This window comes from Geotrypetes seraphini, chromosome 1 (genome assembly GCF_902459505.1).
Source record: "Geotrypetes seraphini chromosome 1, aGeoSer1.1, whole genome shotgun sequence".
In the NCBI taxonomy this organism is placed as follows: domain Eukaryota; kingdom Metazoa; phylum Chordata; class Amphibia; order Gymnophiona; family Dermophiidae; genus Geotrypetes; species Geotrypetes seraphini.
In genome coordinates, this window is record NC_047084.1 from 218,945,461 (window position 1) to 218,971,507 (window position 26,047).

Here is a 26,047-nt window from a genome sequence, read left to right on the forward strand (position 1 = left end):
AGGAACCTAGAGGTGAAGGAATTGGAGGTGTCATCAACATGGATGTTGAAGTCACTGAGAATGAGGGAAGGGGATGAGGGGTCAAGGAAGAAGGATAGCCAGGAATCAAAGTCAGTGAGGAAGGAAGAGTGGGACATATTGGGGGGGTTGGTAAATGACTACTACTCAGAAAAGTAGGGGAGTGAACAGGCAGATGGCATGGATTCAAAGGAGGGACAGCATTGAGACTGTGGTGGGAGAAGGGTTTGAAATCTGCAACAGAGTGAGAATAGCAGCCCAACACCTCCTCCCTGAACAACCATGCAAGGCATGTGGGAGAAAAGGTAGCCTCCATGACACAGAGCTGCAGCTGAGGTAGAGTCATCCTGGCAGATTCAGGTCTCAGTGCGAGCAGGTGGAGAGATTGAGAGATGAATATGTCATGGATATAGTCAATCTTGTTCGGGAGAGAGTAGGTGTTCCATAATGCACAAGAGAAGGGCAGGAAGGAGGAGGGGAGGAGAGGAATAGAAATAAAGTTAGTGGTATTGTGGGTTGGCTCACAAGTGTAGGGTGGGCTGTAAGAGTAGGGTGGGAGTTGATTGGGAGGACCGGAATTGGGGTTTATATCCCCAGTGGAGAACAAGAGACGAAGGAAGAGATTATGGGTGAGGGTAGGAGAGAAGAGGGGGGACCTGTTGCTGTGACATGGGTGAGGTGTCGACAGGTAGAAGGGGGATAACTGAATGAGGGGGAGAAAGTGTTGGATCTTTAGGGCAGAGAAGAGGTTAGTGGATAAGAGGGAGGGGAGGCAATGGGTTTAAAGAGTGAGTGGTATGGTGTTAAAGGGTTTAGTGGCTTGGTGGAGAGGGGAGAGATTGGGGATGGCTAATATCAGCAGGAGGGGGAGTACAGGAGTCATGACAATGGAAGGAGAACCAGGAAGAAACTTGGTTGTGGGGTAGTCTAGGGAGTAGAGAAGTCACCTGCAAAGGTGATATATCAATGTCATAGAGAGGCAGTAAGGTTGAGGTGAGGTGTAAAAAAAATTTCTGCTCGTGCCCAACTGTTTATACAGTGGAATCCAGGTCTTAGACTTACAAAGTTCTATAGATTACTATAGAACTTTGTAAGTCTAAATGCTCTGAAAATATACCTCAAAATCCATGCTGAGTATATATTTGCATACTATGTAAAGTGTGGAGACTGTGGAGGAAAGTTGGGTATCTGTGGAGGGGATAAGAGATGAATGTGTGAAGGAGGTGTGTGTGTGTATAAGGGGATTGTAAGATACGTATTGTATTTGTGTGAGAGGGTGCATGTGGAGTTCACTTTGCATTGCTGGGTGTGGAATGGGGATAGGACATGGAGATATTTGGGGGAGGTGGGAGATAGAGGTTTATTCTGGGGTGAATATGCATGTGTGCTTGTCTCTGTAGGGAAATGGAAGAGTGCAGGTGCAAGAGTATGTGGGGGAAAGATGGAGTACTGTGTGTTGGGTTGGTGATTAGACATTGGTGTTTGTATTTGTGTGGGGTTTCATGGGTGGATGTGTAGGGATGGATGGTGCCACTCCTTGTGAAATTTAGGTGTGTATGTATCTATGCCTCTGCTATAGGTGCCTGTACTACACTTTCTATAAAAAAATGCTGACTATTGCCTTGTTTGTTTCTAGCATTTAAATTGTTGCATAAAAGGATGGTGTCATACTAGTTCCTTGATTTCTCATGAATTTCCCTTATGATTTTTTTTTTCTTTGTTTTACCCTTTTAGCAGAATGTCAAGCTCAGAATATTTTCAGTCAGAATTTTACCAGTCAAGATATGATATTGGTGACCAAGAACACTGTTTCAGTGATGAAAGCAATATGTAAGTGTACATTTTTCTATTTTAGAGAAGGAAACAAAATAGAAATTGGTACTCAAATAAACTGAGGAAGATTGGTATTACCAATTTTTCTGCTTTTAAGGGAATACCTCTTCAAATTGCAATACTTCTTTAAATATTTAGGATAAAGCTGTCTGATTAGAGAAAAGCTTTAGATTTCTTATAAGAACATAGGAACATAAGCCATGCCTCTGCTGGGTCAGACCTGAGGTCCATCATGCCCAGCAGTCCGCTCACGTGGCGGCCCATCAGGTCCAGGACCTGTGTAGTAGCCCTCTATCTACCGTATTTTCACGCATATAACGCGCGCGTTATACGTGTTTTTACAAACCGTGCATAACCTTGCGCGGTATACGCGTGAGCGCGGTATATAAAATTTTTTTTACATAGTTCCCACTTCGCCCGACGCCCGATTCATCATCCGGAAGGACCGCTCGCACCCCCACCGCTCGCATTCCCACCCCGATGGACCGCTCGCACTCCCATCCGAAGAACCGCTCGCACCCCCACAGTCCCCCCCCCTCCCCCATGGAGAAGCTGTCTACCTTGTTTCCGGATGCCAGTGAGCCCAGCTGTTTCCTCTGCCGGCGGTCCTGCCCCTTCTCTGAGCCCTGCTGCGCTGCTTCCTCTTCCGGCGGTCCCGCCCTTTCACTGACGTCAGAGAAAGGGCGGGACCGCTGGAAGAGGAAGCAGCGTAGCGCAGGGCTCAGAGAAGGGGCAGGACCGCCGGCAGAGGAAACAGCTGGGCTCACTGGCATCCGGAAACAACATTTCCAGGAAAGCCTCAGTCATGAAGCTGAACTCTTATGCCATATGCAATCCAATACCAGTAACAGTGTTGCTCCCAGGGCCAAGCAGAAAATCATGGGTCCAGTCAGGTCAGTCTCGTTCATAATCCTGCCATCTGCTGGTTTCAATGGATTTAGAACTGTCAAAGTCTTTTGCCAGATGTGATCAAAACTGATTCCCAACTCTGTAATAGAAACATTACTATAACAGCAGAAAAAACAAACAAGATATTGATAATGTTGTACTTAAGGTCACCACTCTGCTGCCCGAGACCGGGACTCCACAGCACTACTAGTGGCTAAACATTGAAAGAACACCAGCGTGTGACCCAGCCTGGAGTCACCCTGCAGGAATGGACTGACACCAAAAACAGGGTCCAAAATCAAACCCACACCTACTGAGGTCAAATGAAGATATATCACTTTTACTGTCAATGAATAAAGTCAGAAATGGCATACAAAAACGGAAAGTCAGGGCAGCCAGAGGAGAGTCGGGGCAGTGAACGGAAAGTCGGGGCAGGTGAACGGAGAGTCGGGGCAGCCAGAGGAGAGTCGGGGCAGCGAACGGAAAGTCAGGGCAGCCAGAGGAGAGTCGGGGCAGCCAGAGGAGAGTTGGGGCAGCGAACGGAAAGTCGGGGCAGGTGAACGGAGAGTCGGGGCAGCCAGAGGAGAGTCGGGGCAGCGAACGGAGAGTCGGGGCAGCGAACGGAAAGTCAGGGCAGCCAGAGGAGAGTCGGGGCAGCCAGAGGAGAGTCGGGGCAGCGAACGGAAAGTCGGGGCAGGTGAATGGAGAGTCGGGGCAGCGAACGGAGAGTCGGGGCAGCGAATGGAAAGTCAGGGCAGCCAGAGGAGAGTCGGGGCGGCATGCGCGGTATACCCGTGAGCGCGGTATATAAAAATTTCTTTACATAAATTTGTGTTTTCCGCGCGCTATACCCGTGTGCGCGTTTTACACGGGTGCGCGTTATCTACGTGAAAATACGGTAATACCCTTCTATCCCCTTTTCCTTCAGAAAATTGTCCAATCCCTTCTTGAACTCCAATACTCTGTCCTATCACTCCCTCTGGAAGCACGTTCCAGGTGTCCACCACCCGTAGGGTGAATAAATACTTCCTAGCATTGGTTCTGAATCTGTCCCCTTTCAATTTTTCCGAATGCCCTCTCGTTCTTGTAGTTGTCGAAAGTTTGAAGAATCTGTCCCTCTCAACTTTCTCTATGCCCTTCGTGATCTTGTAAGTCTCTATCATATCCCCTCTAAGTCTCCGGTTCTCCAGCGAAAAAAGCCCCAGTCTCTCCAATCAGCGTATGAAAGGTTTTCCATATCTTTTATCAAACATGTCGCTCTCTTCTGAACCCTCTCGAGTATCGCCATATCCTTCTTTAAGTACGGCGACCAATATTGGACGCAGTACTCCAGATGCGGGCGCACCATCGCCCGATACAGCGGCAGGATAACTTCTTTCGTTCTGCTTGTAATACCCTTCTTGATTATTCCTAGCATTCTATTCGCTTTCTTAGCAGCCGCTGCGCATTATGCCGACGGCTTCATTGTCATGTCCACTATTACCCCCAAGTCCCTTTCTTGGGAACTCTCACTCAATAACAGCCCTCCCATCATGTAGCTGTACCTCGGGTTTCTGTTTCCTATGTGTATGACTTTACATTTCTCTACATTGAACTTCATCTACCATCTCGTCGCCCACTCCCCAAGTTTGTTCAGGTCCCTTTGTAAATCTTCGCAGATCTCTTTAGTCCTAGCCCCATTAAATAGCTTGGTGTCATCTGAGAATTTTATTTACTTGAATATGTGAACCTTTGAATGCTCTCTGGACATCCTTGTTGTGCCAGTGGCAGTTGCTCTAGTGATATCAGCTCATCCTTCCCTATAGTGCAATGGTTCTCAACACACTCCTCAGGATACCTAAAGCTAGTATCTGTGAGATAGTACTTGCAAATTCATCTCACACAAGTTCATTGTGGATATCCTGAAAATCTGACTAGATGGGAGTTTCTGGAGGACTGGATTGAGAGTCCCTGCTCCAGTGGGGTAGGAGACAAGTTAATGTCACTGAATACTTTGGGGTCCTTTTATCAAGCTGCGGTAGGGGTTTAACGCGTGTATTACCGCACGTTAAACCGCCTGCCGTGCTAGCCGCTAACACCTGCATTGAGCAGGCGTTAGTTTTTTAGCTGGCTGCGGGGGTTAGCATGTGATGAAATGTCCAACACGCTAACCCCGCTAGCGCGGCTTGATAAAAGGACCCCTTTGTCATTGATTGTACAAAATGGATACTCCTCAGCAAAACTAGAATTGTTATACTGAAATCATAAAAACAATGGTCAATAAATAACTTACAGGTAATACCTTTCTATTTGGCTAACTTATTGTATATTTTACTAGCTTTTAAAACTTATAGGGCCTGATAATTATTATAATAAGCCCCCAGATGACAAGAAACCCAAATGTTTGATGCCAGTCCATGTCCATACACTGGCATTGAATATCAATGCAATCACCCGGATGTTTACTAGCTGATATTCAGTCTTGTGCCTGGTTAGCTTTTATGCTAGGGTGCACAGGTATGGCCAGTAGGAAAAAGGAGGTATTGATGTCACTGTATAAGACGTTGGTGAGACCTCATTTAGATTATTGTGTACAATTTTGGAGACCATACTTTAAAAAAGATATAAACAGGATGGAGTCAGTCCAGAGGAAGGCTATTAAAATAGTCAGTGGTCTACATCATAAGGCATATAGGGACAGACTTAAGATCTCAATCTGAATACTTTGGAGGAAAAGCGGGAGAGGGGAAGTTATGATAGACATGTATAAATACCCATAAGGCAAGTTTCACTTAATTGAAAGGAAACTCCAGAGTGAGAGGGCATAGGATGAAGTTAAGATATGACAGATTCAGGTATAATCTAAATAAATATTTTTTTACTGAAAGGGTGGTAGATGCATGGAATAGTCTCCCAGTAGAGGTGATGAAGACAAAGACTGTGTCTGAATTCAAGAAAGCATGGAACAGATACACGGGATCTCTTAGGGAGAGAAGGAGATAGTGGATGCTGCAGATGGGCAGACTGGATGGGCCATTTGGCCTCTATCTGCCATCATGTTTCTATGTTTCTATAGTACATGGAGAGGGTAGTAGATGCCTAGAATGCCCTCCTATGGGAGATGAAAACGGTAGCAGAATTCAAAAATGTATCGAATAAACATAAAGGAATTCTGTATGGAAGGCATGGAGCCAAACATGCTTAGCAGTGATTAGATGGCAACACTAGTAATTGAGAAGCAAAGCCAGTGCTAGGCAGACTTCTATGGTCTGTGCCCCGATTGTGGTCGAGCAGATGGGCCAGTGCCGGGTAGCTTTCTAGAGTCTATACTCTGAGGATGGTAAGGTCAAATTAAGTATGCATATGCAGTATCACATCATACCTTATGAGTTTATCATGTTGATCAGTCTGGATGGACCATACAAGAATTTTCCTGCCATCATCAAATATGTTAATATTAGTGTTTAAGCCCGTTACATTAACGGGTGCTAGAGTAGATGTCTGTCTGTCTTTCTTTTTTTCTGTATCTCTCCCTGCCCCATTTATCTTTCTTTTTTTTCTTTTTCTCTTTCTCCCGCTGTCTTTCTTTGTCTCTCTCCCTGCCCAGACCCTCACTGAAGCCACTTTCCAGCTGTGCCAGCTAAGGGATCCCTTGCCCTTTCCTCAATCCAGCTGTGGCCATCTGCCCGCACACACCTGCCCAGCTAAACAACAGGCAAACGCGTCTCGTCTCCCCTCCGAACCCCGTTCGCTCACCCTTGGTGCTGGATTGCCGCCTGATGTTTAAACCCATTACATTAATGGGTGCTAGAATAGATGTCTGTCTTTCTCTCTCTCTCCCTGCCCAGACCCTCACTGAAGCCGCCTTCCAGCTGTGCCAGCAAAGGGATCCCTTGCCCTTTCCTCAATCCAGCTATGGCTTCCACTTTCCAGTGGCTATCCCAAGTCTTTCTTCTCACCAGCCCAGGCCCCAACTCCTAATCAGGCATCTTTTTCCTTCCCCACCCAAATATCAGTAGCAGCGGCAGCAATCCTGACTTACCCAAAGCAGCAGTGGCAGCGCTGTAAAAAGGCTGTTCGCAGCTAGCCCTGACAGGGCCTTTCTTGTACCACATCCAAAGTGATGCAGCAGAGGAAAGGTCTTGAAGGGCTTGCTGCGAACAGCCTGTTTACAGCGCTGCCACTGCTGCTTTGGGTAAGGACTGGGGGCTGGCGGGTCAGGACAGCTGCCACTGCGCTGATGCTTCCCTAGTTGGCGGTTCCTCCCTGCTCGGTGGATTCTCTGCTCAGTGGCTTCCTCTATGGAGTCGCCGCCATGGTGTTTGCCACTTCAAACTCCGTGCCTACGCATGCGCAGTAGAAGGAGCCAGAAAACCGCCGCACATAAAACGCCACAGGCTCCTTCTACTGCGTATTGTGGGACAGGATCCTGGCTAGGCCTAGTTGCTTTGTTGAATCCCAGTCCCGAAGTTTAAAACAAGGTAGTGGAACACAGTTTCCAGTGTCTCCCAAGCATTGCACACTGAAAGGTCTTGGTTGGTCAAAACAAAACACTTTAATGAAACATAAAACTTCAAACACCATGTCAGAATTTGGCATGAGTGAAAAGACCAACTTCTCAAGAATTTCATTCACTCCTCTTAAGGAAGCAAATAAGTCCTGCTCCAGCACAACCCGTGCTTTCAGAGGTAGTCCAGTCTATTAACACAAAAATCCTTAATTTAGCCTTCTGGCCATACTCATGGCTTAACAAAACAGTCTATGCACAAAGCACCACTTTCTTGTAAAATGTTCTCTCTGGCTCTGACTGTGCCCCTGTTGGGTAGAGCCGAATCCCCAACAGGTTGGGAGGAGAGGAGCCCGCACACCACAGGTGTTGCCGCCCTCCCAAAGAGACAGGCTCCGGTTTGACTTCAACTCCCAGCACAAGTCAGAGCAGCGCACAAGCTGCTCCAAAATATAAACTCAAAAGTTCAAAACAACAAGGAAAACTTCTGAGCTTAACAGCCTACTCACACTCCATTAAGTGTTCCTCACAGTTAGGCAGGTCATAGTCCACCTGGCATTCCATGTCTTGGTCCTCAGGCTGGACTTCTGGTTCCTCCATTTCCCAATCTTCAGTGAAACTTTCTTGTGTTGGCCATGGTTCAGCTGGAAGGACTGGCTTCCTTCCCAGCTTCTTGTCCCAACAGTCTCTCCTCTCTATCTGATGAGGAAAGCTCAGTAAATGGGAGCCTCGGCAACAAGCCATGCCCCCTCCTAGCAGGGTTAGCCAAATTCTTAAAGGGCCCTGTCTTTACACTCTTAGCCTGTGCTCTGGGCACTCTTAAAGGGGCAGACTCCTTCCTCAAGTTGCACACAGGATTTTCACCCTGATCAGGATGTTTACTAAACCTGGTTGGGGAGATTTTACTGGGGCTTTCAGGGACTTTCTCCTTGGTCCTCGTAGGTCTAGCCCAGTGGTCTCAAACTCGCGGCCCGGGGGCCACATGCGGCCCGCCACGTACTATTTTGAGGCCCTTGTTCATGTCTCTTTAGCTATAAATTACAATATTATTATCAAGACTTGGAAAGATTTATAAACTATAAAGAGTTTTACCTCATGCAAAATTGTCATTTCTTTAATAAGACATTAACTATTTTTTCTGAGGCCCTCCAAGTACCTTCAAATCCAAAATGTGGCCCTGCAAAGGGTTTGAGTTTGAAACCACTGGTCTAGCCAGATTCCTGTCACAGCATGCGGGGCCATGGAGCTACGGATCACGGAGGTAGGCGTGCGCATGCACGCTTAGGGTTTTATTATTATTGATGTTATCTATAGTTCTTCTGAAAGTATAGCTGATCCAGTGAGACTTCCTCTTCTTTTTCCGTGTCTTTACAGTATGCTAGATAAGATGCTACCAGTCAGCCAATGCTTATTTAGGTAACAACATTGTAACATTTATTGTTATAGAGACTGGAAAAGCAATTTGTCACACATTCCTGAATTTGTACCTCCGGAAATGATGACATCTACAGAATACACAGGTCAACCAGCAAGCAGCCAACTTGACCACCTTGATAGATTTGACGAAGAACTCCCTCTACTAGAAGGTAAAACTCACTTAAAGTATAACACAATTTTTATTAACATCAGCTGTTACTTTTCATATGTGTGTTTTATTATTTTTGTTTTATTTTTTTTTGGGGGGAGGGAGGATAAATATCCCACCATACTGTATTGTTATAGGAGTGCTATAGATTATTAAAAAATAAAATAAATGAATAGATAAATTTTAGCAGCCCAGGCTGGTGTAGAGAGGAAAGATAATATGAGTTGGTTCTATGGGATGAATGATGTAAGAAGGTTAGATTTCTTTCCATCCCACATCTGGTGAAGATGTGGCACATCTGTAAATCTTGGAGTGTGTGTAGAAGAGACCAAGAAGAAAACATTTGTATTTCCAAAACACCTGTCATTTTGAACAAGACATTATACATGTTGCAAGTTAATATACAAACAAAATTGAAATAAAGGCATAATTTGGGGGGGAAACACCCCCAGCAACAACAAGCAAAACTGGAGTGCCAGTGTGGGAAAATGTACAACTCTGTTATTTTCATTTCCAAACAAGGGTACATATTTGTGTTTGAAAATACAGCCCTACAAATTCTCAGTAAATCCAGGATTTAATTCATTTTTATAGTGTAAAAATCATGTACTTTATGACCACTAGATGACAGCAGAACAATACATTTTATGGTTATATATCACATTTCTCCCTATATTTTTTAAATGCTTTCTATTATGATGTCAAGTATGATTTTTTAAAGATTTATTAGAATCATTTTGCATAACCAGGAAAGGAATGTACATGTAAACAATGCCAAAAAATAAAACTGGAGGAACTGGAGTCAAAAAGAAGTGTTACATCAATTTAAAAAAATACAGACAACACAGGAACACTGGTCCGCGGAGGGAGTTGAGCCGGATAGTTTAGCAAAACAAAGTCAGATTAACAAAGCTCAATTGGAACAGGCCCGACAGATAGGGTCAAATCAGGACTCAGTAAAAGGGATAGGGAGTAATGTCAAAAGCCTAAAGGACCAACTGCAGGAAAGCCTTGAGGAGATACAGCAAGTTATGACTGTAATCTCTAACAGGGTAGAAGAGTTGGAAGAGGGTGAGCCCCACTCTGAAGTGGACAATGGTAGGGCCCCTGATCCTGCAGTCCTACATTGGCCCAAGGATTTTGAAAATCTTTGTCCTAATCCCCGCCCTGAAGAAAGGAGGTTCAGGAACAGGAGGCACCGTTAATATTTTGGGTGTAGGCCTGTTATTTATGCTTATTGGGATAAGCATATCTTTAAGGGTGAGGGTATGTGACCAAGTAGGTTCCGTTCTGCCTTGGTCATGTTACTGCCATGGTTTTCCACTAGGGGGAGCCGGTGGGCTTAGGTGCTCTTCACATTGAAGCTATCTAGGTTGCCACCGGGGGGAGCCCAAGGGCTGTGGTAATACCTGCAGACTTAGCTAGAGCAGGGTGCGGTCTTTGCTAGAAAAGACAGCCAGCTGAGACAAGGAGGAGGCAAGCTGGGGAGAAGGATCAGGTTCCTCTCTCAGGAACCCCTCCGGTCCAGACAGAGGTGATACAAGTACACCCATGGAAGTAATTGAGGCTGGAGACACTTGGGAACCGCATTCTAGCGATGAAGAAGCACCTATGGATTTACAAGGGAGCTTGCCTGAGGAGTTCATTGAGGATCCTGAGCCTATGCAGGTTGGGATTACTGCCAGGTGCTAGTAATCATTTTCTGCTCTGTTGGGTTGTTGTTGGGTTTGGACTTTCTCTGCTGAGCTCTGCGTTATTTTTGGGTTTAAATATTTGAAGCTGGGAGTACTCATTTTGGGTGAGGTTTGTTAACATCCTGGGAGGGGATTTTTTTTTTTAAAGCTGTTATTGCAAGACAAACCTGGGACACTCCTAATTCACCCAGCAGTGCTACCTAAATCTGCTGGAGGCTTCTATGGAAGAACTATAAGCAGTGCTAAGAACTGAACAGAGCACTTTGTTAATAGTTTAATAATAATAATAATAATAATTTTATTCTTATATACCGCCATACCCGGAGAGTTCTAGGCGGTTTACATCAGTTACAGTAGTATCTGCGTTGACACGCAGATTTACAAACAGTTTGAACAATTTATCAGCAATACACAATTTATCAGATAAAAACAAATGTTAAATTTAAAATTTAAATTAAAAATTTAAAAATTTACCCTGCTTGAGGGCAGGCTTGGAGCACAGTAGCTAGGGGCTCTGTGGAGAGCCAGTGCTCATGAACAGAATTTTCTTGCTTGGTTGGAAAAGAAGAAAACTGAACTTTATTTTTTCTTTAACTATTTGGGTTTTTGGCTTTATGTTTTGTTTTGAACAAAAACCAATGCTTATTGTTTTTGTATGCCATTTCTGACTTTATTCATTGACAGTAAAAGTGATATATCTTCATTTGACCTCAGTAGGTGTGGGTTTGATTTTGGACCCTGTTTTTGGTGTCAGTCCATTCCTGCAGGGTGACTCCAGGCTGGGTCACACGCTGGTGTTCTTTCAATGTTTAGCCACTAGTAGTGCTGTGGAGTCCCGGTCTCGGGCAGCAGAGTGGTGACCTTAAGTACAACATTATCAATATCTTGTTTGTTTTTTCTGCTGTTATAGTAATGTTTCTATTACAGAGTTGGGAATCAGTTTTGATCACATCTGGCAAAAGACTTTGACAGTTCTAAATCCATTGAAACCAGCAGATGGCAGGATTATGAACGAGACTGACCTGACTGGACCCATGATTTTCTGCTTGGCCCTGGGAGCAACACTGTTACTGGTATTGGATTGCATATGGCATAAGAGTTCAGCTTCATGACTGAGGCTTTCCTGGAAATGTTGTTACAGTTTGGTAACTCGCCAAGCTGAAAGAAAAAAAAAAATATAGATCTATGCACAGCTCACTTACAGTACATTAGGTAGAAAGTGAAGCAGACTGTATTAGGATGGATTATATTAATCATAACGAACAGTGCATACTATATTGAGTGGGAGCTGAACTTTTCTTATTTGGGTGTGTCAAACTTAAGTGTCTTCTTATAATTAATGTGGGAATAAGGGTCAGCTAAGAAGTTGTAGATGCCTTTTTATTGGACTAGCAATACCTTTGTGATTCATCCAAGTCTGTACTATTTATTTTTTTTTATTATATATTTATTAGTCTGTACTATTTAAGGGGTCCTTTTATTAAGGCACACTAAATGCTAAGGCATCCATTATATTCTATGGGCACCTTAGCATTTAGCGCGTGCTAATCTGTAGCATGTGCTAAATCGGTTAGCGCGCCTTAATAAAAGGACCCCTAAATTTAGTATGATTGTGTTGTTTTTTTATTGACCTGATGAAGAAAGGATAACTCTTGAAAGCATAACACAGATATATTAAAATTAGTCCAATTAAAAGGTACCATTTACTGCAGATTTAACTCATACTTCCTCATATACGAATGAGCTAACACAGCAATCACAAATCTCTATTATAATTAATTTTTTTGTTTCTAGTATTCTATTGAAAAAACTCTCCATCATATTAGCTCAGGAGTTCTTGTGCTGGCATAAGCCCCTTTTCCAGAGCACTCAATATGTGGGTAGGGGACCACTACCAGGCACACTTAGTAAGGGAATTGCCAGGCACACTCAGTAAGGGAACAACTGAGTGCAGTCTTTTATTGGGATAATTTCATGGGGGGCAGCCTCAGCCATGGCGTCTGTTTGACTAAGGCCTCGCCCACAGGAGGGGCCTAAGGTAACTAGGCCCATTCGGAGGATGGCGGGCCGGCCGGGCGGACGGGCTTGGGACCCATCTGCCCAGTCAACTAACCATAAGTGGAGAGGGGGGGTGTCGGAGGTGAGGGATGGTGTCAGAGGTGGGGGGTTCGAGGGGGGCTGATCGGTGGTTTGGGGGGGCGGTTGTGGGGGTGGGGGTGTCGTGGGCAGGAGGGCCTGGAATCCCTCCTGCCTGTATTGTAAGGGGGGTGGGGAGGTCGCCGTAGGCAGGAGGGCCTGGGATTCCTCCTGCCCGTATTGTATGGGGGGTGGGGGGTTGCGGGGCTTGCACCTCGGAAGGAGGGGTTGGGCTCCCTCCTGTCAGTATTGGTTTGGGGTTGGGGGGTGGATTGCGGCAGGAGAGATTGGGTATCTCTCCTGCTGCGGGTTGTGGCAGTTTGGGGATGGGGGGATCGCGGCAGGGGAGATGAGCCATCTCTCCTGCCGTGATTGTTGCGAGGTGGGGGGGTGGGGGTGGATTCTGTGACTGGTGTTGTTTTTGACAGACGCAGGTTACATTATCCATCTTTTAGGCAAAGGATTGGCCCCTTCTTCGCCTAAAAGGCCTTGTTTTTGGGTGTATGGGACTTAGGCTATTTTTTGGTTGATAATGTGTTGTAAGTTTAGACGTAGTGGTGGTCTGGGCATTTAAACTGCTGAATGTAGAAGAAGACCATTCTCAAAAAGCCCTCATAGGCCCTCATTTTGGATGTTTTTTTTGAGAATGGACATTTTCCCTGCTGCTACTTTCAGAGTTTAGGGCCTTAGGTCCAAAAGGGGACTTAGACATGTTTTTTATTATGCCCCTCCAAGGCATCCATTATATTCTATGGGCGCTGTGGAGGGGCATAATCAAAAGAAACATCTAAGTCCATTTTGGGCCTAAGTCGCAAGTCGCCCAAAGTCAGACATGGGAAAAGGTCCATTTTCGAAAAATACATCCAACATATTTTTTTTTTTTTTTTTTTTTCGAAAATCGTCCAACTGTACTTCCAGCCGTCTGATCACCCAGACCGCTAAGTCATCCATCTTTATATCCCATTTTCATCCAAAAATTTGTCCAAGTCACAAAAACCTAGAAAAAGACCTTTTGGACGCGAGAGGGGCCAGAAAAGTGATGGACTGGACACCCAGTCATGGCACCAAAGTAGTGGGGTACCTTACAGGGCACTGCTGTGAACTTCACAAAAAGGGTCCCACATAAACATATCACTACAGCTCCCTTATAGGTCATGGTGAGCCCCCCAAAACACCCCCAGAATCTACTAGACCCACCTATCTACCACCCCAATAGCCCTTATGGCTGCAAGAGCCACTTATATGGCAGTACAAAAGAGTTATGTTTTTTTTTTGGGGGTGTGCACATTTTTCACCATGAATGCAGTGATTAGAGTGTCTTATAGGCCTGGGTCCTCCTCTCCATGGTTCACTAACCCACCCCCAAGATGACTTAAGCCACCTCTGTGCAGCTCTACTAGGCTTTCCTATTCCAGGCTGCCAGGTGCTGATGTTCTGCAAGGCAGATATGTAAAGTTGTTATTACGATTTTTAATGGGGGGGGGGGGGTGTCAGTGATCACTGGGGCACTGTGTGTGGGGTCTGTACTTTGTGTCTGCAGTGCTTATCTGGTCACTTTGGATACCTTCTGTGGACTTAGACGTGGTTTTAGATGGCCTAAGTCACAACGTACAAGTTCCGTCTTGGTAGTGTTGTAAAACTTTCGGTTATACATGCAGTACGACTAAGTCTAGGACAGCCCACGTCCCTCCCAAATCCCGCCCTCGACACTCCTCCTGAAACGCCACTTATAGCTCTGGTCGTTCAGCAGCACTGTGAAGGCCTAGGTTGTTTTAAATATGTCTAAAACCCGGTTCGATTATCGGCACTTGGACGACTTGTCTCACTGATCACCCACGTGCCAATTTAGGCCGGTTTTTAGATGTTTTTCTGTTTCGATTATGAGCCCCTTAGCATTTGGTACATACTAATCTTTAGCAGGCGCTAAATCGGTTAGTGCACCTTAATAAAAGGACCCATTGGTTTTCTCCTCTTTTCCCTTGGGGGTGGAGGGTTCCTTTCACTCTGACCCCTAAAAAATCCTGAGCAGCCTATTGTCTCCTGATCTCAATGATCCACTTCAATACCTTAAAGAACCAGCATGTTAGTTAGTAACTTTCCTCCATTTGGCTGGATGAGATTTCTCTGTACCTGGACACACTTGATGGTGTGGATAACATGAGGAGGTACCCAGCAAAGATTGAAGACTAGTCCATAATTTGACAGCTAAGATTTAATGCAAAAAACTGCAGGGCCATGCATTTCGGCTATAAAAACCTGAGTGAGTGGTACAGTTTAGGGCAGTGGTCTCCAACCTTTGTCATGTAAAGGGCCGCAGAATATGAGAAAGCTCTGAGGGCCACTAAAAGATTTCAAGCTTACACATGCTACTAATTTTGTAAACTACCTTGACTGGGTATTAAACATTAGAAATTGATATTAATATGATAATACAACACTTCAAAGATATATTTAAAAAACTAATTTTATTTTAGATTGTCAACATTAGCAAATTCCATAAATGAGATACTTGAGTAACACACTTAAGGGATTGTTTGCAGTTGCACTATATCAAGTGGGGCTGTATGTTGAGACCACTGGTTTAGGGGGGTGAAGTACTTCTGTGCACAAAAGAGGAGTGGGGCTTGGAGGTGATGATCTTAAGGTGAGCAAACAGGTAGGAAAAATAAGCTAGAAGGATGCTTGATTAATTGCATAAGAAGAGAAATGACTTGGGACCTGGATTATCCTTCTTCCTGCTGGCCATTTCTCTTCTTAGGAATGCCTCATTAAAAGTCTCTGGTGATATCTCATTTAGAATACTGTGTACAATTCTGGAGACCATACCTTCAAAAATATATAAAAAGGATGGAGTCAGTCCAAAGGACAGCTACGAAAATGATTAGTGATCTTTGTCATTAAATATATAGGAACAAACTTAAAGATTTCAATAAGAATATAAGAATTGTCATACTGTGATAGACCAAAGGTCCATCAAGCTCAGTATCCTGTTTCCAAAGTGGCCAATCCAGGTCCCAAGTGCCTTTCTAGATCCCAAATAAGAAAACAGAGTTTATGCTGCTTATTGCAGCAATAAGCAGTGGATTTCCCCAAGCCATCTCAATAATGGCCTATGGACTTTTCTTTTAGGGAATTATCGAAGCCTTTGTTTAAACCCCGCTAAGCTAACTGATTTCACCACATTCTCCAGCAAAAATTCTAGCATTTAATTACTTGTTGTGTGAACAAATATTTTGTTCTGGTTTGTTTTAAATCTACTACTTAGTAGCTTCATCACATGTTCCCTAGTCCTAGTACCGTATTTTTGGAAAGAGTGAACAAGTGATTCACATGTACCCTTTCCACTCCACTCAGTATTTTATAGACCTCTATCATATCACCCCTGATCCATCTCTTCTCCAAGCTGAAGAGCCCTTGCTGCTTTAGCCACTCCTCATAGGGAAGTCATTACAAACTTTTCATCGTCCTTCTCTGTACCTTTTCTAATTCCGCTATATCATTTTTGAGATACAGCAACCAGAACTGCACACAGTATTCAAGCTGCAGTTAATCTTCAAAAGCAGGTTATGAAGATGATATTCGTAGAAAAAAAAAAAGGAATGGAATGAGGTTTTTTTTAAATTATTTAACTAATCCCCCCCCCCTTTTATGAAGCCTTGTTAGACTTTTTTTTTTATCACCAGCCAAGGCAGCATTAGCTCCGACGCTCATCGAATTCCTATGAGTGTCGGAGCTAATACCACCACGGCCAGCGATAAAAAAGCCTAATGTGGCTTCGTAAAAGGGAAGTCTTTATGCAGATTTGCAAATATGGTGGTTTCGGTTTTTTTAAACAAAACTAATGGTCAGGATGTTAGTTCAGTTTTATAAGCAATTAGCTTAGGCTATGAGAAACCTTTGTGACAAGTGAAAGGCAGTTCTGTAACTGCATACCTGCTGTTATGCATGCTTTGCACATGTAAATGCAACACAAAGCATCATTTATGTAAGTAAGCACACCTAAGTGCTATTTTATAAAAGCATACTTAAGTGGGATAGTATGCAATTACAAGGGACATGGGCAGGACAGAGGCATGTCTCCCACTTACAGCATTCTATAAGTTGTGCTCATTTTTGGTGTACTTAGATATATCCATTTATGCTTGCCATAGACATTTAGGTACACCAATTCTGGTTTATGCTCATATTCTATGCTGGAATCTACCATTACAGAATAGGCACTCCCCAAGCTGCATTTGGGTGCCTACATCTACTGTAAACACCTCTTTAAAGAATTGCCACCTAAGCTTTTATGCATCTATTTTAAAATTGCTTTATTAATTACATTTTTCTCAATGTGGTTTTTCCTCATTGTCTTTAAGACTGTTTTTGTTTATTCTTGCACAGGCAGGCAAAGTTCACTTTGGCTATTTGTATGGCATGAGTACTTTTGGATGCCTGGGAATACATGCTTTACTGAACCTGATGAGTATAACTCATATCTCCTATGGATGTGTTGCAAGTGTGCTGGGTTACTGCCTATTACCTATGGTCATTTTGTCCAGCTGTGCAGTATTTTTTTCACTAGAGTAAGTATTAGTGGCTCATTTTTATTTTTCTACTATATAGATGATATGATCTAATTTAAGTGCTTGTTTCAGAAAATGGTATCAGTGCGCATAAATCTTCAAGCTCATTGATTTTCCCATTGAGTCTACATGTATGAAACTTGTATCACTGTCAGTGCTAGTTGCCTTTCAGATTTACTGTGTCTCTAATTTTAACCAGCCTTGAAACTGTAACTGTGAGCGGCTTGAAAGAACATAGTAGAATTTGTGGTCCTCAATTTCAACCTGCTCCTCAGCTAAGATTAACTTCTATATTCAGAGCAATTCAATTGGGCTAGAGAGACTCTGGCCTGCTTAAATCGCTTGTTGCTGCCCAACCGCCATTGTTCAGCAACTCTAAGCCAGGCAGTGCTGCTGAATAACACCTCTGACCAGCCCAGGAGGGCCTGTCAATGGTGGGCCAAGGGACAGTGTTGGGGAAAATCTGGGACTTATGCAGGTGTTAGTGATTTTCAGCCTAGGCCTGCATAAGCTAAGTGGGTGAATTTAGGATTGCTCAAAAGCTGTCCTAAATTCACCTGCTTAGCTTATGCAGGCCCTAGCTGAATATTCGGCCAGGACCCACTTTTTAAAAAATAAAACGTGAGCCTCTCCCAAGCTCCTGATGCATCTCCTTCTCCCCCAAAGCTCCTGATGCATCTCCTTCTCCCCAAACTGCAGCCACAAACTTAAAATGACCAGGTTATCCATGCCAGAATGGAGACCTTTTTGGCCAGAATGGAATCCTGATTTAAAAATGGCATCCCAAAGTAGTGTAGCATTTGTAGCCCATGATTCTGTCCATTGAAATCAGTGCTGCAGGTCCCATAATTCTGGTTGGCAGAAATCCAGGACTAGCCAAAAAGGCTCCCTTCTGGAATGAGTAACCTGGTCACCCTACATAAACCTCCCTCTCCCTGGAAATCCCCTACCCCCTCACTATTCAAAATCTGTAACATAGAATATTACCAAGCTCTTTGCTCTGCTAAACATGAGTTCTTTATTGGTACTGTTCAATCATGTCATCTCTCAGCCACTACAGGCTCTTTTTTTTTTTTTTTTTTACTATCAACTGCCTCTCCCCTGCCTCAATGTGAGCCTCTCCCCCTGAACCTCCAATTTATTCCCTTCTCTCCCTCCCCACAGCCATTCCTCCTGCTCCCCATAACGCACCAGCCCCTCAGGTCAGGTAGATCCCCTCATGCTTATCTTGATCCCTAGTGATGGTTACTGGAAGCTGGAGTAGAGTCCCTTGCTTCTGGCCCTTGTGGTTGCCACTGCAGTGTTCCCTCTAAGCGGGCGGGTGTTGTGAGCAAACTTTTTTCACCGTGAGCCAAAAATATCGGGCGCCAGCAAGTTATGAGCCAACTCGCCCGATTCTCCTCTCGCCGCCCTGCCATCTGCCGTACGCCTCTTCCGATCGTGCGCTGTGACGAGAAACGTGTGCGCTGCGATGTAATATTTTGTGCGCCAGCGCACGCCAGCGCAGCTTAGCGGGAACACTGGTTCAAATGGTTTTATTTATTTCCCCAAATTTATTTTTGTTATACGCATTGAAAATATTTGATATTGCGTTTAAATCAAAATCTCAATAAACTTGAAACGAGTGCCCGTGAGATTGTGGGAGGGTTAAATACTCAAAACTTAGAAGTTTTTGCTACGCCAGCTTTCTGGTATCTTTACATACAGTGGCGTACCTAGCATATGTAACATCCGGGGCCCATCATTTTTTGGCACCCCCCCCCCCATCTGTAAGAAAAACATGATTTTTAGTAACAAACCACACGTCACACATGAGTACCTAGGAAAAGGCAGCATCTTACATATTGCAGTGAGCAGTACATCAATACACCCATTGTAAAACTAAACAAGCCAGACCAGCACAGATCAATCCTACACCGTCAATCCTAACAGAAAACCATGTCTTTCGAACACACAGAACACAGAAAACACCTTCGCCTAGTAAGGAATATGTAATCACAAACTAACCCCTCCCTCTTTTACAAAACTGTAGTGTGGATTTTAGCTACGGAGGTAACAGCTCTGATGCTCGTAAAATTCTGAGCATCAGAGCTGCTACCACCAAGGCTGGTGCTAAAAACGCTTCACAGTTTTGTAAAAGGGGGGATAAAATAAAAATACATAGACAAAGGTTAAATTGAACCAGCAAGAAGCTGGACTCTGCATACAATGCTTCACAGAAACAGTGACACATGTCTCCTAAAGCAATAAATAAATAGAAATTTTTTTCTACCTTTGTCTTCTGTGGTTTCTCCTTTCCTCATCTTCTTGTAACTCTCTTCCTTCCATTCACTGTCTGCCGTCTCTCTTCCCCTATATGGCATCTTCTCTCCTTCTATGCCCCTTCCAGAAACTGTATGCCTCCCCCTTCCATCTCTCCTTTCACCCCATTGGTCTGGCATCTCTCTCCTCGCCTTCCCTCTCCCACACCTCTCCTCATAGTCTGGTATCTCCCCTTCCCTGATTCTCTGGCATCTCTCTCCTTTCCTTTTCTTCCATCTTTCGTTCCCCCTCCATGCTCTCACATCTCCCCCTTCCTTTTCCCTTAGACTGGCATACCTTCCTCCTATGCTCCAAGCCCTGGCATCTCCTTTAATTCCCTCCCTCATCTTCCTTCTCCCTCCAGCTGGGTACCGCAACACTCTTCCCTGCAGCTCTGCACTTCCCCACAATTGCCATGCTTCGGTTCCTCTTCTTCCTTCCTTCCTCCCCCCCCCCCCCGCGGGACCCTGCGGCACCATCAACTCTTACTCCCTCTAATGTCGGCCCTGCAGCTCCAGACTTCCTCGCACCTTCTCCCCTCCCCCTTTGGATTGCTATTATTTTAAATGTTATAGCCGCGGAGCTGTATCCATCAGTGGAGATGTCTAACCTCGGCCTGCCCCGGAACTCTTACTGCAGCAGCCGCCCGTCTAGGCAGGAACAGGAAGTCACTGTTGCAGTAAGAGTTCCGGGGCAGGCCGAGGTTAGACATCTCCACTGATGGATACAGCTCCGCGGCTATAACATTTAAAATAATAGCGATCCAAAGGGGGAGGGGAGAAGGTGCGAGGAAGTCTGGAGCTGCAGGGCCGACATTAGAGGGAGTAAGAGTTGATGGTGCCGCAGGGTCCCGCGGGGGGGGGGGGGGAGGAAGGAAGGAAGAAGAGGAACCGAAGCATGGCAATTGTGGGGAAGTGCAATCCCCCCAATGCGTCCCCTTACCTTACCTCCCCTTACCTTTGCGACGCGTGTGTGCGCTGTGAAGAGAAACTTTGCGCTGCGATGTAATATTTTGTGCGCGCGCGCAGGCCAGCACACCTTAGCGGGAACACTGGTTGCCAGTATAAAATAGCTGCTGTGACCTCTTGTGGCAGCTTGCTGTATTGCACCAAGTAACATGACCTACTGCAAGAGGTCACAGCAGCCATTGTAGGCCAGAAACCACAAGAGGCAAGAGCAAAGGAGTAGGGTTGCCAGATTTTCTCTTTGAAAAAAGAGGACAACTGGCCCGGCCCCATTCCTCCCCCAGTCCTGCCCCATTCTGCCTCTGGATCTGTTCCGTTCCTCCCTCAGCTCCGCCCCCTCCAATCCTCCCCGAGCTTGAAGGCTGCATTTGGAAGCCTTTGCTCATGCGTGGATGTCAACGCAATGACATCATAGGCATGTGCACATGCATAAGATGTCATTGCGATGACGGCTGCACATGCACAAAGGATTCCAGACGCAGCCTCCGAGCTCAGGATTTCCAAAACCCAGACAAACTGCCGGGTTTTGGAAATCCGTCCAGGCGCCTGGACAGTCCTCTAAAAAGAGGACATGTCTGGGTTTTCCCAGACATATGGTAACCTTACGAAGGAGCTCTGCTCTTGCCCCCAATGACCAGCACTGGATCACCAGGGATCAAGGTAGGCCCGGGAGTCTATCTAACCTTTCCCAATAGAGCAGTGGGGCACTGCTGTGAACTTCACATAAAGTCGTACTTCAGGGATAATCAAAAGTTTGATGAGGCTGCCTAGGCGACTAGATAACCACTTTAGGGACAAAGTAAAGAACCCCTCCCCCCCGCACACACACACATACACCCTTGTCGCACCCCCACATAGTTCAGAATAAAAACATACCTACCTACCTCCGGAACTTTAGCACATGGCATAGGAAAGCCTAGTAGAGCTGCACAGAGATGGCTTAAGTAGTCGGGGGGGGGGGGGGAGGGGAAGGGAGGGTGAGCTAGTGAACCATAGAGAAGAAGACCCAGGCTCATAAGCCACTCTAACCACTACATTCATGGTGGAAAATGTGTACCCACCAAAACCCCTCAAACCCCTACTGTACTGCCACATGGGTGGCACCTGCAGCCATAAGGGCTATTGGGATTGTAGACAGGTGGGTATAGTGGGTTTGGGGGGTGTTTTGGGATGCTCACCATGACCTGCAGGGGAGTTCTGATGAGATGTTTATGTGGCACCCTTTATGTGAAGTTCACAGCAGTGCCATGTAAGGTGTCCCATTGCTGTGTTGCCATGTCTGGATGGCCAGTCCATCACTTTGCTGACCTCTCCCACATCCAAAAGGTCTTGTACTATGCATTTGGGACTTGGATGATTTTTTGGATGAGAATGTGGTATAAAGATAGACGTATTAGCGGTCTGGACGATCAAACGGATTTTTGGGAACGGCAAAGAAACAACAAACCCCAATGGTTCACTGAAGAGATCTCGCATCTCATTAAGGAGAAGAAAAAAGCATTTCTTTCCTACAAACGTACGCAGATAAGAGAAACTAAAGTAGAATATAAGACCAGATCTGCAGCGGTCAAAACAGCAGTTAGGGAGGCCAAACTTCGAGTGGAAGAAACTCTGGCAAAAAACATTAAAAAGGGGACAAATCCTTCTTTAGGTATATCAGTGATAGGAAAAGGAACACAGACGGTATAGTATGCCTTAGACAACCGGACGGAAACTACACGGTGGCGGATTCAGAAAAAGCAGAACTATTAAATGAATATTTCTGCTCAGTCTTCACCTGCGAAGCACCGGGACACGGACCACAGTTGAAGGTAAAACAAGACATGGATGACCCGTTTCAGAATTTTGAGTTCACACCTGGGGACGTCTACAACGAACTGGCAAGACTAAAGGTAAACAAGGCCATGGGACCAGACAATTTACACCCAAGAGTGCTCAGAGAATTGAGAGATGTTCTAGCGGAACCGTTGGCAGTGCTCTTCAATCTCTCACTAAGTACGGGGAAAGTTCCGTTAGACTGGAAAACAGCCAACGTCGTTCCTCTACATAAAAAGGGTTGCAAGGCTGAGGCTGCGAACTATAGACCGGTAAGCCTCACCTCAATAGTGTGTAAACTCATGGAAACACTAATTAAGTATAAATTAGATACGATCCTGAACGAGGGAAATCTCCAGAATCCAAGTCAACATGGATTCACCAAGGGTAGGTCATGCCAGTCCAATCTAATCAGCTTCTTTGACTGGGTAACAAGAAGACTGGACTCAGGAGAGTCCTTGGTCGTCGTGTACCTGGACTTCAGCAAAGTGTTTGACAGCGTCCCACACCGCAGGCTGCTGAACAAGATGAAATCGATGGGATTAGGAGAGACTCTAACTGCATGGGTTAAAGATTGGCTTAGTGGCAGACCAGAGGGTGGTGGTTAATGGTACCCTCTCTAAAATGTCGGAGGTGACTAGCTGAGTGCCACAGGGTTCAGTCCTGGGCCCACTCCTCTTCAACATATTCATTAGGGATCTGACTCAAGGGCTTCAAGGCAAGGTAACCTTATTCGCTGATGACGCCAAATTATGCAATATAGTAAACGGCTATAATCTACAGGATGCTATGGAGCAAGACCTGTGTACTATAGAAAATTGGTCCTCGATCTGGCAGCTGGGCTTCAACGCCAAGAAATGTAAGGTCATGCTTATGTTCTTATGTTCTTATGTTCTTATGCATCTCGGTAATGGAAATCCTTGCAGAACTTACACCCTGAATGGAGAAACTTTAACCAGGACTACGGCAGAACGAGACTTAGGAGTAATCATCAGTGCTGACATGAAAGCAGCCACTCAAGTGGAGAAGGCTTCATCTAAAGCATGGCAGATGATAGGTTGTATCAAGAGAAGCTTCATCAACAGGAAGCCTGAAGTCATAATGCCATTGTACAGAGCCATGGTGAGACCTCATCTGGAATACTGTGTGCAATTCTGAAGGCCACATTACCGTAAGGATGTGCTCAGAATTGAATCGCTTCAGCGGATGGCCACCAGGATGGTCTCGGGGCTAAAGGGTCTCCCGTATGAAGAAAGACTGAGCAAATTGCAGCTCTACACTCTCGAAGAGCGTAGGGAAAGGGGAGACATGATTGAGACATTTAAATACATCACAGGACGGGTCGAGGTGGAAGATGATGTATTTCTTCTCAAGGGACCCTCAACCACAAGAGGACATCTGCTCAAACTCAGGGGAGGGAAGTTTCGTGGAGACGCCAGGAAGTACTTCTTCACAGAGAGAGTGATTGAGCATTGGAACAAGCTTCCAGTGCAGGTGATCGAGGCACGCAGCATCCCAGACTTCAAGAACAAATGGGATACCTATGTGGGATCCCTACGAGGGTCATGCCAAGGCATAGGGTCACTAGGGTATGGACTTGAATGAGCAGGTCAGTAGAGTGACAGTACAATTACAATTATACTTTAGGGGGTCAGTAGACTTAAGAGGGTGGGTAAATGGTGTGGGCAGACTTGATGGGCTGTAGCCCTTATCTGCCATCATCTTTCTATGTTTCTACTTTTCTAGAATGGACATTTTGCCGCTGCTAACTTGGGGCGACTAGTGCCCTAAGTCCAAATCAGAAATCAGTGCCAAAACATACCCCCTCCCCCCTCCCCGGATGTGTATGTTTTCCTTTTTTATATAAATAAATCAATCCTTACAATATTTAGTTAATGGTTCCCAAATGTCCATACATTTTTTATAATATCCCTTCTGAATGGCCATGAACCTTTTCATTTTAAAGACATAACATAGGAATTCCCACCAGAATAAAAAATTTAATCTATCAATTTTTCCAATTCTTTAAAATAAGCTGCATGGCAACCCCCATCATTATAAACAAAAGTTTGTTATTTTTTGCCAAAATTTTGACTTTTTGACCTCATAGATGTTCCAAATAAAATGGTATAACTACTAAATTTCACAGTTACTGTTTCTTATGTCTTTTCCATTTAATAAATGAATATATTACGGTGATGTGCTCAGACCATTAACCCAATAAATAGTGAAGTCACTATCTTGAGTTTAACAAGGGGACCATCATTGCAACCACCTGTCCCCGACCCTCCCTAAATAATCTTAAACCAGTTCATATGTTGTATTTGTACTTATCTGGATAGAGAGGTTTTTGCTGTTGTTGTTGAACTTGGTCTTTTTAAATCTCAATAGTTTAAGATTATTTAGGGAGGGTCGGGGACAGGTGGTTGCAATGATGGTCCCCTTGTTAAACTCAAGATAGTGACTTCACTATTTATTGGGTTAATGGTCTGAGCACATCACCGTAATATATTCATTTATTAAATGGAAAAGACATAAGAAACAGTAACTGTGAAATTTAGTAGTTATATAATTGAGAGTTGTTCACAGAATACCACTGTATATCTTCCTATTATTATCTAATCTAGAGCCAAATAAAATGGTATCATATGATAGTGCCACTGGATTTTCTAATAAATTATTAACTTGATCCCAAATAGATCTCCAGAATTTTAGTATCAAGGAACAATAGTATAGTAAATGATCCAACCTCCCAACTTCCTGATGACAATGCTAGCATCTATTAGACTTGGAACTATCTACTCTATGTAAATTAATTGGGGTCCAAAATGCTCTATGTAATAAGAAAAAACATGTTTGAGATGCAGACATTGTACATCTCATCCTCCAAGACCAAATCGTGGCCATTGAGATGCGGTAATTTGATGCTTTATCTCAATGCTCCAAATGTCACGCAGAACAGTTTTTGGTTTCTTATTAAAAAATCCAGATATTAATTTGTACCACTGAGCGGCCTGGTGACCCAGGAAGTCCACCTGAAAACATAAGACCAGCAAGCTGTTTTGAACCTTCAAATTTTTCCATTCAGGGAACCCTTCCTGAATGGCCTGCTTCAACTGCAACCATCTATAATTTTGTGATTTATTAAGACCAAATTTGTATTGCAAATTTGATTATGCTTCTCTATGGTTTGGTTGTGCAATCCAACTGGAAGCTCTTCCCTTCAGTATGGAAGCAGAGACTGAGCTCTGGTCCGGCCTTCTCTGGTTATAGGGCTATTAACTCCTTCTCTCTCTTAATTCCACTTTCTCTGGTTGGCTAGGTAACCTACTTCATCCAGCAACTCTTGCAGTGGTTTTAATTTTGTGTGTGGGTTTTTGTTGTTTTTTTTAGCTTTCCTCATGACTTTTTTCTTCCTTTCTCCTGCTAAGTTAATTCTCAGGTTTCTAGTCCCTCTCTCCTTGGTGCCAGAGACAGGACATACCTATACCTCATTACAGACCTACAAGATTACAATTTTTTCTCCTTATTTTGACAAAGTTCTTATCTGAAACACTTCTGGTTGTAAAGGATACAGTAACAAATTGAGCATCTTGTAACTGCATATGACATTTTGTAAAAGATGTCTATTGTTTCAGAGCCAATTAATTCGTATGTTCATTTGATAGTCTCCACTATCACCCACCTTCCTTAAAAATATAGAAAAACAGGAAAATAACTTCTTCATTTTATGGCTGTGCTTTCTAAATTGAACATGG

General features: G+C 44.4%; 1 protein-coding gene across 6 annotated transcripts in view; it reads left to right on the forward strand.

Moving 5' to 3' along the window:
* The window catches only part of YIPF7 (Yip1 domain family member 7), a 52,129-nt gene that overhangs the window by 19,062 nt on the left and 7,020 nt on the right, over window positions 1-26,047 (forward strand). For 2 of the 6 annotated variants that reach the window (XM_033924606.1, XM_033926221.1), the window contains exons 2-5: window positions 1,756-1,848; window positions 8,672-8,811; window positions 11,432-11,577; window positions 17,027-17,208. In XM_033924606.1, the coding sequence (XP_033780497.1) occupies window positions 1,757-1,848; window positions 8,672-8,811; window positions 11,432-11,577; window positions 17,027-17,208 (560 nt within the window). In that variant the 5' untranslated portion in view covers window position 1,756. Of the gene's footprint in view, window positions 1-1,752; window positions 1,849-8,671; window positions 8,812-10,315; window positions 10,496-11,431; window positions 11,578-17,026; window positions 17,209-26,047 lie in introns of those variants that run through there. The other 4 variants (XM_033923738.1, XM_033925432.1, XM_033927067.1 and 1 more) reach the window with 3 other exon arrangements.